Source organism: Electrona antarctica, assembly GCF_951216825.1.
Source record: "Electrona antarctica genome assembly, chromosome: 4".
Classification (NCBI taxonomy): domain Eukaryota; kingdom Metazoa; phylum Chordata; class Actinopteri; order Myctophiformes; family Myctophidae; genus Electrona; species Electrona antarctica.
Genome location: NC_136809.1, coordinates 31,560,067 through 31,573,490, shown reverse-complemented (window position 1 = coordinate 31,573,490; position 13,424 = coordinate 31,560,067). Strand labels below are relative to the sequence as shown.

Sequence of the window (13,424 nt, the reverse complement as noted above, 5' to 3'; positions counted from 1 at the left end):
CGACTGCGTACGTTCGTGCATGTGTGTGTGTGTGTGTGACAAAGAGGGACACTTCCCAGACACTGCCTGGTTTGTGAATCATGCTTTTATTGAATTCTACCATTTTTTCCTTTAGCCCCTTTAGGTTTTAGTTCATCCGTTTGCGGCCGGTTTGTGTGGTGTGTGCATAGTGCATGCATTTGTCTGAGAGTGAATATGCAGTGGTGTGTATGTGTGTGTGTGTGTGTGTATGTGTGCGTGCGTGCGTGCGTGCGTGCGTGCGTGCGTGCGTGTGCTATGTATGTGCACCATTGACCGTATATAAACACCACTTTGTGTGTATGTGTGTGCAATCGTCATGCACTGCAGATCTAAATAGTCACTCACGTTTCAGCTAATATCCACAAAACCTGAAACCAGCTCTGTAATCCATAATGTTAGTTGGCAATAAGGCCTGTTAGCTTGGACTCTAGCAGTGTTTCATGTAGTGTATATTTATAGGATCTTTCCACAAATACATGTCCCAAAGCAGACATTTTCTGCAGACGTACAGTATAGGCAGACTTGGACAGAAATACCCATGAATGGAGGGATGAAAAAAGACACATATGGCATGAAGAAAAGTACGATGGTTCGAGTGGGGGAGAGGAGATGCAGAGTAAAGGAGACAGACAGGAACAGAATGTTGTATAATGTCATTATGAGACAGTGAGTCTATCTTTCTTTCAATCTATTTATTCCTCCGTGTCTCACTCCCTCTCTCTGTCTATCGCTCTTTCCCATGAGGACTGTGTTTAACCACAAAAGCACAGTCTCTCTAGCCCGCTGCCTCGTGTTGGTATTTACAGCATTCCATTTATTTACCTATATGGTCAGAAGGCCTGTGAGATAGGGGGTGAAGTGAAAGGAGTGGTAGGGTAAATAAATGAACGGTGTGGGCCGTGTGGCAGAGAATTAAATGAGTAGAGATGGGCTTGAGTAGGCGGTTGTGAAGATAAAGATGTAGAAAACGCAAATGAGAGACTGTATGGGATATATGAGACTGTATAGGATAAGTGGTTGTTTTGCCTGTCACAGTCAAAAGCAGACAGCCATAAATGGGAGGGCAGGAGGCATTCTATATAGAGTTTTGATATCATAATCAAAGTAAGGTGAGTCTGTCTGTGTCTTTCAGGAAACTATGGGACTCTAAGCTTGCAGACCCGTCTTCAAGGTAAAATTAGTTCCATTCTTTTGGACATGTTGTCATGCTATCTATAAGTAAACCACAAAATAAAAATACTCTGTTCCAAGAGTGTAACAGAGTAAGGCCAGCCTGTGTTGAAAATGTTACTTGAGTAAAAGTACAAAAGTATTGGCATCAAAATATAGGCTACTCAAAGTAGCACAGGTAAAAGTACTAAAATGTTTGAAAATAGAAGATCTACAAGCTCACAACGCGTCGTGATGCAACATGGTGTGAGCTTGTAGATCGGCTCATTTCAAATAGCCTATGTATAAAATATGTCTAAAGTGGTTAATGTATATTATTTTATATTGTAATAACTAATAAAGTAGCTAGTAACTAAAGTTTTCAAATAATTGTAGTGGAGTAAAAGTACAATATTTGCCTCTGAGATGTAGTGGAGTAGAAGTAAAGGTACAGATTGGAAAATGGAAATACTCCAGTAAAATAAAAAATACCACAAAACTGTACTTAAGTACAGTACTTGAGTACATGTACTTAGTTACTTTCCACCACTGTCTAATACACACAATCATGAATGCAATGTTCACAAACCTCTCACATCCTTTTGTTTCTTTTACCCACGCTCTACACCCACTGCCAACGCCACCCCACTCCTCTCCACACCAAAGACTGAGGTCAATATCCAGCAAGAAGGCTTACTGGGTGGAGAAGGTACAGTGTCAGGGGTGGGAGGTCACTCTGTCCCAGTGCCTGTCACAGCTGTCCCTCCCCAGGAGTGACATACCCTGCCAGGGAGGCATGAGTGTAGTGATGCGCTGTGTCCCCGGACGCCAGTTCACACGCTCTGGCAGACCCCCTGCACCACCCACTGTGCAGGTCAGCAAAAAATCGAATCAAAATAAAGAATAGCCATTAAAAATGCTCAGTTAGAAAGAGCAGAATGGGTGTACACTGTACAGGTTGAGGAACAGGTAGAGAAAGGTGGAAATGAAATATTTAATTTTCTTTCTTTCTTTCCAGCCCTGATTAGAAAAGTCAAGTGGGTTGCTTGAGTGAAGTTATAGAAACAATACTTTGATCTCAACTGTCTATCCTTATCCTTTCCTTGACCCCAACCACCCCCTGCGCCCTCCATCCCTCTCTCATTCTCCTCCCCCCGGCAGCCAGTTGTTCGTCTGAAGGCTGGGCCGCGTCTGGGTGAGGGCCGCGTGGAGGTGCTGAGGGAGGGGAAATGGGGGTCTATCTGTGACCACCTGTGGGACCTCAGTGCTGCCAGTGTTGTCTGCAGGGAGCTGGGCTTCGGAACAGCCAAAGAGGCTCCCATCAGGGCCCAGCTGGGGCAAGGTAAAGAGATTTCACACTTGCATAATGCATGCACACACACAACATAATATATAGTTTCCTCCATCACACATGCACCCACACAAACGCACACAAATTTGACATTCTCACTCTCAGCGGTGGTCTTCTGGATCTCAGTATAATAATAATAATAATAATAATAATAATAATAATAATAATAATAATAATAATAATAATAATAATAATAATAATAATAATAATAATAATAATAATAATAATAATAATAATAATAATAGATATTTATTTATAATGCACTTTACATTCCATGGAATGCTACAATAGGCAAATGCATAAAAGAAGAAACATCACACGATTAAAACATCAAGGGAAACAAAACATTAGGAACATGAGGACATAAGGTCAAGAGAGTAAAAGCTTTAATTCCCATGACCAAAGCTAGGTTATGGTCGGGGATTGGTTCGAGGCTATGGTTGGGGAAGTGTGTAATGTGTATGCCCCAGGCAGTAAAGCATGCAAACCTATCATTAGGCTTTGCCGCGTCCACTGTCCCAACTGATAGCATCGTTTCATTCAGGAAAATAATATCCCTGGTATGAAAAGAGTACAAATTTGAAGACATGGTAGTAACAGAGGCATAACACTGATCGGTGGAGTGTTGAAAGGGGACACTAGATCAGTGCCAGAGTTGACCATGAGAGTCAATTTCAGGTCATTGCGTCTCTCCAGTTTAAACATACTTTATCAGGCTACGCAGCCCTCACAGGACCACAGCCGAGTGGACAAATAAACCAGACTGAAAATGTTTACAGCCTGCTCTCGGCTCCTAGCCGAGAAGCTGATTGTTGTGGATTTCTACCCATGACCAATTAGACGAGTGTAAACTATGCTACCGTGTTCCAGTTCCAGTGACACTAAACAATATTGCATGTGTCGTCGTCAAAATAAATCTGTTCTATTTGAAAAGCGAACAAAGCTTTGAAACCAAGATGTCAAGCAATCAGCCGGGAGCGTATTTGGCAAACCATGAGTGTTTGGACAGATTGTGACCATTTTGGTGCTATTTGTGGGCATGAGCATGTAGCCACTTTGCTGTCTAATATTTCTACTTATAAACATATTCCTAGACCCAACTTTCACACACTCTTTCTGTCCCTTGTTTTGTTTGCTCCCAGTACCTTGGCAGTACCTCCGTAACCACATTCATTTCCCCACCATTATTTCAATGCCCCAGCGAGCACACAGCACGTCCTGTAAAGGTGGTCGCATTTCCTTCTCACCGTTAGTCTTAAACAAGTGGCTCATGGAAACAATTTTGGTGTAGCTTGTTAGGGCTCTATAAAAGAAGGTGCTATGGTGCTATTATGTCTAAAAAAAGGACATGAGGGAATGTCAAGATGGAATGATTCAGACCTCTAGGCAAGCCTCACGTTAGGTGTAGCTACTGACGCTGGGTGCACAAAATGAATGGAATTCCATGATCCCCTTTCATGCATAGAGCTATAGCTATTGCTCTGAGTGGCATGCAACAAATGAAGAATAAAGCCAGCGCGTCACTCATATAGAAAGAATAATCTTCTATGAGATGGTCATATAGCAAAGTGAAAATGTGCCTTAACAAAATTAACCCTAGTGTCCCTATTCTGGGCATGTGATAACAGACGAAAATGCATTCCGCCAAAATGCAAACATTTGGCAAAAATAGGCAAAGCTCTAAAAGCTCTCAAAAGTTCACAATGCATTGTGTTGCATTGCGATGTATTATGAGATTAAACATTGGGAAATTTTATTATATTATATAGGGTTAGGTCTGCACCTTTTGCCCTCTAGGCCTCTACATCAAATCTTTTCACCAAAAGGGGGTTGACAAGCACAGAACAGTGTTGCGACACATTATGAGCTTGGTATCTATTTTGCCAAATGTTCACTCCAGAATAGGATGATAGGCTTCAAAGTTCAAGGTCACCATCATTATAATGAATAATGAATCAATGGCAGGGTCAGAGCTGTAATTCCTAGACGATAATCTGTCGATCCTAAAATGACCATGACAGAGAAAAGAAGCCATGCAGTTCAGGAAGCAGGTACCACATGTACAGCGGGTTTGCACAGAGCTACTGTACATTGGAGACTATACTGCACATGAGACAGGGAGAACAGTAAGAAAAGATGGCTAACGGACGCCACTGACCACAGTGACACAGCCTTGATGACATCATTAGCTATTTGTGCCCCCAAATTACAGGGCCCGGACCTGAGGGCCCTCACACACCAATTCATGCAGGCACACTCACATAGCCATTCAAGCTTTTTTCCGTAAATCGCAGCATCTATATTTGGTGTATTAAACGTACCCCTGATGTGCAGTGTGTAATATACAGTGTAATTTGGACAGAGAGGCCAATGCCCATGCTCTGTCCCACAGCCACATCACAGGGCATCATGTCTGTCGGCCATGTCTGGCCTCTTAATCCCTCCCTGTGGTGATGCTGTGGGCCCCCATACCGTACTATGGGACAGCGTTTCCCAAACTACGAGTCAGGACCCATTTTTTATAGGTCTCGGGTAACTATAGTATAAAGAAATACATGTACTGTATATATTTCAAACAATTCTGAAGAAAATTGGGGTCATTGGGGTTTAACCCAGCATCCGTATGCTGCTGAAACCTTTCGCAGGAAAATAGATAGACAAGCTCTAAGGCCATTTTCAGCGAGAATATTGAATGTAGAGCAAAAACAGAAAACACTGAGGGACTCTGGTCAACCATAGGGTTTAAGAAAAAAAGACAAGAAAAAAAAATGTTGAACAGACAGTCAACAAGCAACGCATTGTGACAGAGACGATATGTACTGTACATTACTGTCGTATCCTATACTGTATGTCTACCTACATGCTTGTTTAGTATCTTACAGTTGGAGGCCATCGATATTGTCCTTTTCTTTTTGCTGAGGTTTGCGTGATCTGCGCAAAAGGACAGTTAACCCATTTTGGGCGGGAACCCCTTTTGGTGTTTTAAACATTATGTTGTAATTTAGCTATTGAAAAATAGCAGATCTACAAGCTCATAGCGCGCCACCGAGTGGCGCGCTACGAGCTTGTAGGTCTGCTATTTTTGAAAAATCGTGAAAATATTTATTTCAGAAAACTGGAGGATTTAGAAGGATTTCTTTTAAATGTTGAGGTCAGGCCTAAATGGGTCAAATGATAAGGGACAATATTGGTGGCACCCAACTGTACATGCTTGTTTAGTATCTTACCACCAGGCAGACACATAAGTGAAAGTCTTCCCTCTCCGTAGGTACCGGCCCCGTCCATATGAACAGTGTGCAGTGTACAGGCAGGGAGAGGTCCATCATGGAATGTGGTTTCCGTGAGGTTCCTTTGTACACCTGCAAGCACAGCCAGGATGTGTCAGTTCGCTGCAATGTTCCCGACACAGGCCTCCAGGCCACGGTGAGACGATAATGAGATAAACACTCTCAGTCACAAGTGGATACATGAACACCGCTGGTTTTACTGTGCAAGACACTTGCATATTCTTCTCACACAGAATGCACAGCACACATGATGTCTGTTCTATAGATCTCCAAACAAGTAGGACACAATTTATTCATTTGGGATTATAATGAATGAATGAATGATAGCTTGCTACAACCTCTGACAGAGGGAGAGCAGCTAGTGCACATGTTTACTTTACACTTAAATATACTGCACCAGATGTTCATGTATATGTTATTGTATAAAAACGAATTTAAAAATTAAAGGGATATTTCACTTTCAAACATGTTTGTAACTTTAAACTCCATTTTACCCATGATAGATTCATTGAAAACACCTATCCTTGGTTGTAGTGACTGATATTGTCTTTATAATGTGTGAGATGCACACACACACACACACACACACACACACACACACAAATGGCATATCTTCATAGCACTGTTTCACCAACAGGTGCGGTTAGCAGGAGGCAGGGACCGGGCGGAGGGCCGCGTGGAGGTGCTGATGGAGGTGGGGGGAGTGAAGCGCTGGGGGTCCGTCTGCAGTGAGAACTGGGGCCTCAACGAGGCCATGGTGGTCTGTCGACAGCTGGGCTTTGGATTTGCTGCCAGAGCTCACCAGGTGAGAGGGTGGTGGGGAGGGGTGCAAGGTGGGGAGGGGTGCAAGCGACCCACCGAGATATGGCTACCATGCAGACACATCTTGATCATTCGTTCTTATGATTTTGTTACTTAAGCATGTTTTTCTTGACCAGTGTTAAGAATGTAATTTAGACAGCATGCTATTTAATTTAAAAAAAAGAGTCTCTATTACCAATATTTATTATAGAATCAGTGTGTCAAGTGTGCATATAATATATAATCTTGGTGTTTGGCTCTGTTGCAATTTTCTCCCTGCTCGGCACAATTAAACACCATTAAACATAAAGAGCAGGGAGATAGATATACAATAACAACCCCCCATGGGGAACAGAATAACAGAGCCCACCGGTGGTGCTGGGGTGGCGGTGGGAGCATACAGTGCATAACAATAACCAGGAACCATATACAGAAGGAAGGCAGGAAGAATGCATGCAGTCTAGAGCCAAATTCCAATACCCAAAATCTCGGCCACTCGCTCACTCCCACTCGATCACTCGGGGTCATTCCAGCTTGACCCGGAAATGGTTAACGTTCCGATTGTTAAAGTGCCCCATCGAGGAGGAGAGTGGAGTCGAGTGGAGGAGCCGAGTGGGCTCTCCGAGACCGCATAGAGCGAGTGTACATCAGGTGCAGGCTCGGTGGGGTATGTTGTCTCCTCGCTGCGGATTTCCGCATCACGTGTACATGTTTTTTTCCTTCTCCAGTGACATAAGTCCGCCTCCTCCACATGTGGCACAGAAAACACTGCTTGAAACCCGATACTATGCACCCGCCCCCCCCCCCCCCCCCCCCCATCCACTAGCTGCCGGCCGCTGCGGCTGATGAGACGCTGTCGCTGACCCAACACACACATGCACGCACACACATTAAACTAAAAAGCTTTGCTGTTTGTTGAAGAGACACATTTTCGCTGAATTAATAGAGCAGAGCTTCAGAATGATACAGTAGCCTATAGCCTATGTGAAAGTGAAAGGACCACAACAAGCCACTGGCTTTATTGCGTTGTGTGATATAAGCATAATAAAAGTAGGCTATATTGTGCGCACCTCAAAAGCTATAGTTAATTTCTCTCTGTGCATGCCTGAATGCACAGACTGCTATGAATGACGCCTTATGACGGTGACAAATATGTATTTATTTATATGTGGACTGAACTGAATATGTAAGTCAGAGAGACTACCTATAATAATTCCTGTTATAGTGTCCGTTATTTGCAAAAACCGTCGGAGGAGGGACTGTCCGAGGAGGGGGGGGGGTTATTTATACGAGCAAAAAGGAACGCGGGCAGGTCAGGAATTCCCTTCACATTCACAATCATATAATATAAAAGTGTGCGATCCAGCTGTGTGACACTGTATTGTTCCACCACTTTTGCTTTGGCAATGTAAACGTATGTTTTCCCATGCCAATAAAGCCATAGATATATATCTATGAATAAAGCCCTTTGAATTGAATTGATTCACGTCATAAGTGATCGCGGAATGTGCCGTCGCTTTGAAATGACAGCGGAGTACATTCCGATTCTAGAGGCAAATCCACTCCACCACTCTGTCCTCGCATTGAATCCTCTCCTCCTCCACTCCTCCTCGCTGGGGGCGGAGCCGAGGAGCGAGTGGAGGACGCGAGGGGAGTGAGCGAGTGTGAAAGTTGCGGTATTGGAATTTGGCTTAGGTGATCTTAAATACCCCACCCAATTGGTCATCCACATCAGGTGATCTTAAATACCCGCCCAATTGGTCATCCACATCAGGTGATCTTAAATACCCCACCCGATTGGTCATCCACATCAGGTGATCTTAAATACCCCGCCCAATTGGTCATCCACATCAGGTGATCTTAAATACCCCACCCAATTGGTCATCCACATCAGGTGATCTTAAATACCCCGCCCAATTGGTCATCCACATCAGGTGATCTTAAATACCCCACCCAATTGGTCATCCACATCAGCGCATGACGTGTGGATCTTGCAAACACTGTATACACCCACATAGTAATGCAGCATATTAACTCAAATACATTTATGTCCCTTGAGCATAGCATGAACCCGCTCGAGTATATCTGACTGAACTAACTCCGCAAGCTACGTATCATTTCTTGTTCAGCAGTCGAATTGAAAGTAGAAACTGTTCAAGAGTCTGGTGGTGTTGCCCTTGATGCTCTGGAAATGTTTGCCCGGCCGTGGGTGCTGCAGTGGCTTGGGGTGATGGGAGGTCCCTGATGATGTTTTCAGCCTTAGCCACACGTCTCTCGTGTATATCCTGGTGGGGGTAGCTCCCCTCCCACGATGCGCTGTATGGTGTATAACCTGGTGGGGGTAGCTCCCCTCATGTATATCCTGGTGGGGGGTGCCACCACGATGCGCTGTATGGTGTATAACCTGGTGGGGGTAGCTCCCCTCATGTATATCCTGGTGGGGGGTGCCACCACGATGCGCTGTTCGCACCACTCTCTGCAGTGCTTTCCATTCTGCGGCGGTGCAGTTCCCGAAACATGCAGGCAGTGGTGCCGCTCGTCAGAACACTCTCGATGGTACTCTTGTAGAATGCTCTGAGGAAGCGGGGGCTCACTCGGAACTCCTTCAGGCGCCGCAGTAGAGTAGTCATTGGGCCTTTTTCACCACTTTTGTGGTGTGTGTGTGTGGCCCACTTCAGGTCCCTCAAGATGTAGCCTCGGAAACCACAAGCGTTTTTCCTCGAGATGTGTATTCTGAGGAACTTGAAGTAGACCTGCTCCATTTCAGCACCGTTGATGACAATAGGTGTGTGCTCTCTCTCTGGCCTCCTGAAATTAACGATCAGCTCCTTGGTTTTATTGACGTTGAGAGCTGTTCTCCTGGCACCACTGTGTAAGTGTTCCAACCTCAGCTCTGTAGGCCGTGTCATCATCGTCGTCGATCAGGCCCATCACTATCGTGTCGTCCGTGTATTTGATGATGATGTTGGAGCAGTGCGTGGCTGTACAGTCATATGTGTACAGAGAATAGAGGAGAGGGCCCAGCATGCAGCCCTGAGGGGCTCCTGTATTGAGGGTCAGGGGGTCCAACGTGATGTTGCCCATTCTCACCACCTGACAGCGGCCGGACAGAAAGTCAAATATCGAGCTGCACATGGTCGAGTGCAGGCCTAGGTCCCTGAGCTTTGTGTCCAGTCTGGTTGGGATGATGGTATTGAAAGCAGAACTGTAGTCCACAAAGAGTATCCTATCCGTACACATCTGTTCTTCCCCCTCTTATCCAAGTGGTTGAGTGCAGAGTGTATGGCCAACGCAACTGCATTGTCAGTTGATCGATTTTGACGATATTAACTATAACTATTATAGTTATTTTAGTTTTGAATACTTTCTGTTTTCCAATTCATATATTTGATATTGCTGTATTTAATGTACTGCATGTTGATTGTTGATTTTTGTATTTCGGCTACATTGAAAATGAGGGCCTGCCCCTCAATTGTACTCCGAGCTTAAATAAAGGTTATGATGATGAAATTCCCATTGACAATGAATGGAGAATTTTACGTCATAGTGTCTAGGCATAGTGTCTATTTTTTACGTCATGATGATGTACGATGATAAGAGCACCACTCACTTAACACAGGTGTGATTTCTTTATTCAGTTTGACCAGAAGCGAGAGTAGAAACAGGGCTTAAATATGAATGAAGCAGGGGCATGGATATCCCCCCCACCCCCAAAGATCACGCCCAAACTGGAGTTTATGCTTCAGAAATCAACGATATTATCATATTGTTGGTTTCTGTCAGCTCCCTCCATCGGCCATTCTCTCTCTCTTCCTCTCTGTCGCTTTCTCTCTGCGCTGCTGTTTGTGCGTCTCTGCTGTGTTATTACCAAGGCCTGAGGTAATTACAGGCTTCTCAAACGTCCACTTCCAGCAGAACGAAAATAAAAAAGGGAAAGCGAGGCGAGGAGAGAGGGAGAAAGGGAGACATTTGGCGAGCAAACAATCTCAAAATAGAGTGTGCTTGGAAAGGCCAGTGTGAGAGTATTGTACAGTATACTGTATGCCTTGGCTTGAGGGGGAGTTTGTGGGGACCTTTCACAGTGAATTTAAAAATGTTGAGATGGTTCACAGTTTGTGTCTCTTAGAGACATTTGTCTTGGACATAGGCTGCCACCTTAAAATACACACAATAATATTGCGTAACAGACATTAAGAACAAATACATATTATAAATGCATTCAAATAACAGCCCATCATTTAACACCCACCTTGTTTAGTAGATTCAAGGGATGAAAGCCCTATTTAGATAACTTTTCCTTTATTTAAATGGAAACTGATGAGATAGTTTCATATTCTCAGTACAGGACATATAGGAAGGGGCAGCGACAACGTTCAACCTGGCATCTCTATTTTGGGCATGTCATTAAAAGGTACAAATTGTCAAAAATGTTCGGAATTTATTTTTCACCTTTGCCGCCTGCATTGAAGTCCAGAGACTCCAGTTGTTTGTTTCCAACATCAGTCTGAATGTGTCGGTATCTTTCCGTGCAGGAGACTTGGTACTGGCCCGGCACTGCAGAGGCTGCTGATCTGGTTCTTAGTGGAACGCACTGCATCGGTACGGAGATGTCTATCCAACAGTGTCGCCGAAATGCCAATCTCTACTGCCCCAGAGGAGGAGAGGGCAAAGCCGCTGGAGTCGCCTGTGTGGAGAGTGAGTGTTCACACACGTGTGCGGGTGCATGTGCACACACACACTCATTTACCTTTCTCTCAGCATGTCCTTTTTTGTGGTCAGTGAAGTCTTTGCTTCAGAAGCTCCAAAGTGAAGGGATTCAACCCCTTCAACGTATAGTGTGATGGAGCTCTTATAGGCATCTAGAAGTCCTTATGGATAAACGAAAACATATTCAAACATAATTATCTCTTTTTCCTATAAATATGATATAGAAGTGGTTTGATACAGATTTTGGCTCTAACTCCCGATCCCGTGACCTCTTGCAGCTGCCCCTGACCTGGTCTTGGATGCCCAGCTGGTCCAGGAGTCTGCCTACTTGGAGGACCGGCCCCTGCACCTGCTGACCTGCGCTAACGAGGAGAACTGTCTGTCCTCGTCCGCCGCCAGGATGAACTGGCCCTACGGCCACCGCCGCCTGCTGCGCTTCTCCTCGCGCATCATGAACCTGGGCCGCGCCGACTTCAGACCCAGGGCCGGTAGAGAGAGCTGGACGTGGCACCAATGTCACAGGTACAGACCTGGGAACGACGGTGGGGGGACACGTCCAAGACGTTATTTGTCCAAAGTTCGAAAATGTGTTTATTGTTGGAAAAAGTAGGCCTACTAAAAGTTTTTAATTAAAGGGATAGTCACCCCAAAAAATACTCGCCCCATGGAGACTTGAATTAATGGATATTTATTTGATTTTGTCCGCGTGTTCGACTCCCGATCCCGGCGGTCTTTACTGCGTGTCACTCCCCCCCCCCCCATCTCTCTCCCCATTTCCTGTCAACCTACTGTCTGTCCCTCCATAAAAAAATATCAAATAAAGGCGAAAGCCAAAAAAAAAACCATTAAAAAAAAAAGTACAAAAAACTTCAATATGCAGAATGTCCATTTCACAAGTTTTCAATCTTTTGAAGATCACAGATCTACAAGTTCACAATATGTGACGTTGTGACGCATTGTAAAATGTATAGGGCTGAAGTGCATGGTAATGTATGATTTGTAATAATAATAAAAAATCTACAAAGTTAGATGGAGTTGGAGTAGAAGTAAAAGTACTGAAAACTGGAAATACTCCAGTAAAGTTAAAATATATATATATATTAAATCAAAATTGTACAGTAAATGTACTTAGTTACTTTACACAACTGATCCCTGGTTAGATTCCCCATTTCATTTCACCCCAATCATCATTCTTCATTTAAAGAAGTTGTAGAATATACATGCACACATACATGCTCACAAAATGTCGTAATATTCAGAAGACAGAAGACACATTAAATGAAATGGAGACATTAAAATAACAACTGAAAGTGCAGGAAGCGACTGAGGAGACGGGGGTGGTATGGCTTGGGGATTTGGTTCCAGACGAGTAGGTTTGGACAAAATGAGAACTTAGTCTGTTAGATTTGACTTGGTTACAGCTGAGTAGGTTTACAGTATGTTGTACTGTTTGATTTAGCGTGTGGTCACACTGAACCTGGCGTTGTTAAAAGTCAAAGTCAAAATCAAAGCGTAGGGTTTCATCCTAAAAAGCCATAGATGCACGTTGGGAAACATTGCTATCAATCAATGTTCAGCAGCACAGATGATTATATTGTCAAACATACGGTCAACTGTTACTATTTTGTAAGCAAAGATTTACAGATGACTCATAAAGTAACTTTACTGGCAACCCAAAATTTGCTTTCATGTCAGACATTATTTTGTAAAGAGTAGGCGTTTCTTTCTCCAAATGGTGGAGATGGATATTATTAGACTAAATGTGTGCCAAAACATTGTTATTCTTGAATGTATACTGTAATGATCTTTGGTTAGTATGGGTTAACCATTGCACCCATTTTCAAACCAGTGTCCGGGCATGTCAATATAGGAAAGATAAAGAAAATTCAAGCTCAAAATGCGTCACTAGGCGATAATTATGTTGTGAGCTTGTTGATTGGCCAAGTGCATACAGTATAGGGCTTAAGTAGTTAACAGCATAGGAAAAGTACATTTCTATACATGAGGAGATCTGTACGGTATGTAATCAAACTGCTGACATACTGTACAAATGTCTGTAATTTAACTGAAATAAATTGGTCCCCTCATCCACCAAAAACAACGGCTTA

The 13,424-nt window shown here is 43.8% G+C and overlaps 1 protein-coding gene across 1 annotated transcript in view; it reads left to right on the top strand.

The window, feature by feature from the left end:
• Positions 1 to 13,424, top strand: part of LOC306921501 (lysyl oxidase homolog 4-like) — a 33,036-nt gene that overhangs the window by 12,040 nt on the left and 7,572 nt on the right. Inside the window, exons 5-11 of the mRNA XM_079498641.1 lie at positions 1,154 to 1,192; positions 1,837 to 2,044; positions 2,332 to 2,512; positions 5,790 to 5,944; positions 6,446 to 6,613; positions 11,142 to 11,304; positions 11,595 to 11,838. Coding sequence (XP_079354767.1) covers positions 1,154 to 1,192; positions 1,837 to 2,044; positions 2,332 to 2,512; positions 5,790 to 5,944; positions 6,446 to 6,613; positions 11,142 to 11,304; positions 11,595 to 11,838 — 1,158 coding nt within the window. The remainder of the gene's footprint in view (positions 1 to 1,153; positions 1,193 to 1,836; positions 2,045 to 2,331; positions 2,513 to 5,789; positions 5,945 to 6,445; positions 6,614 to 11,141; positions 11,305 to 11,594; positions 11,839 to 13,424) is intronic.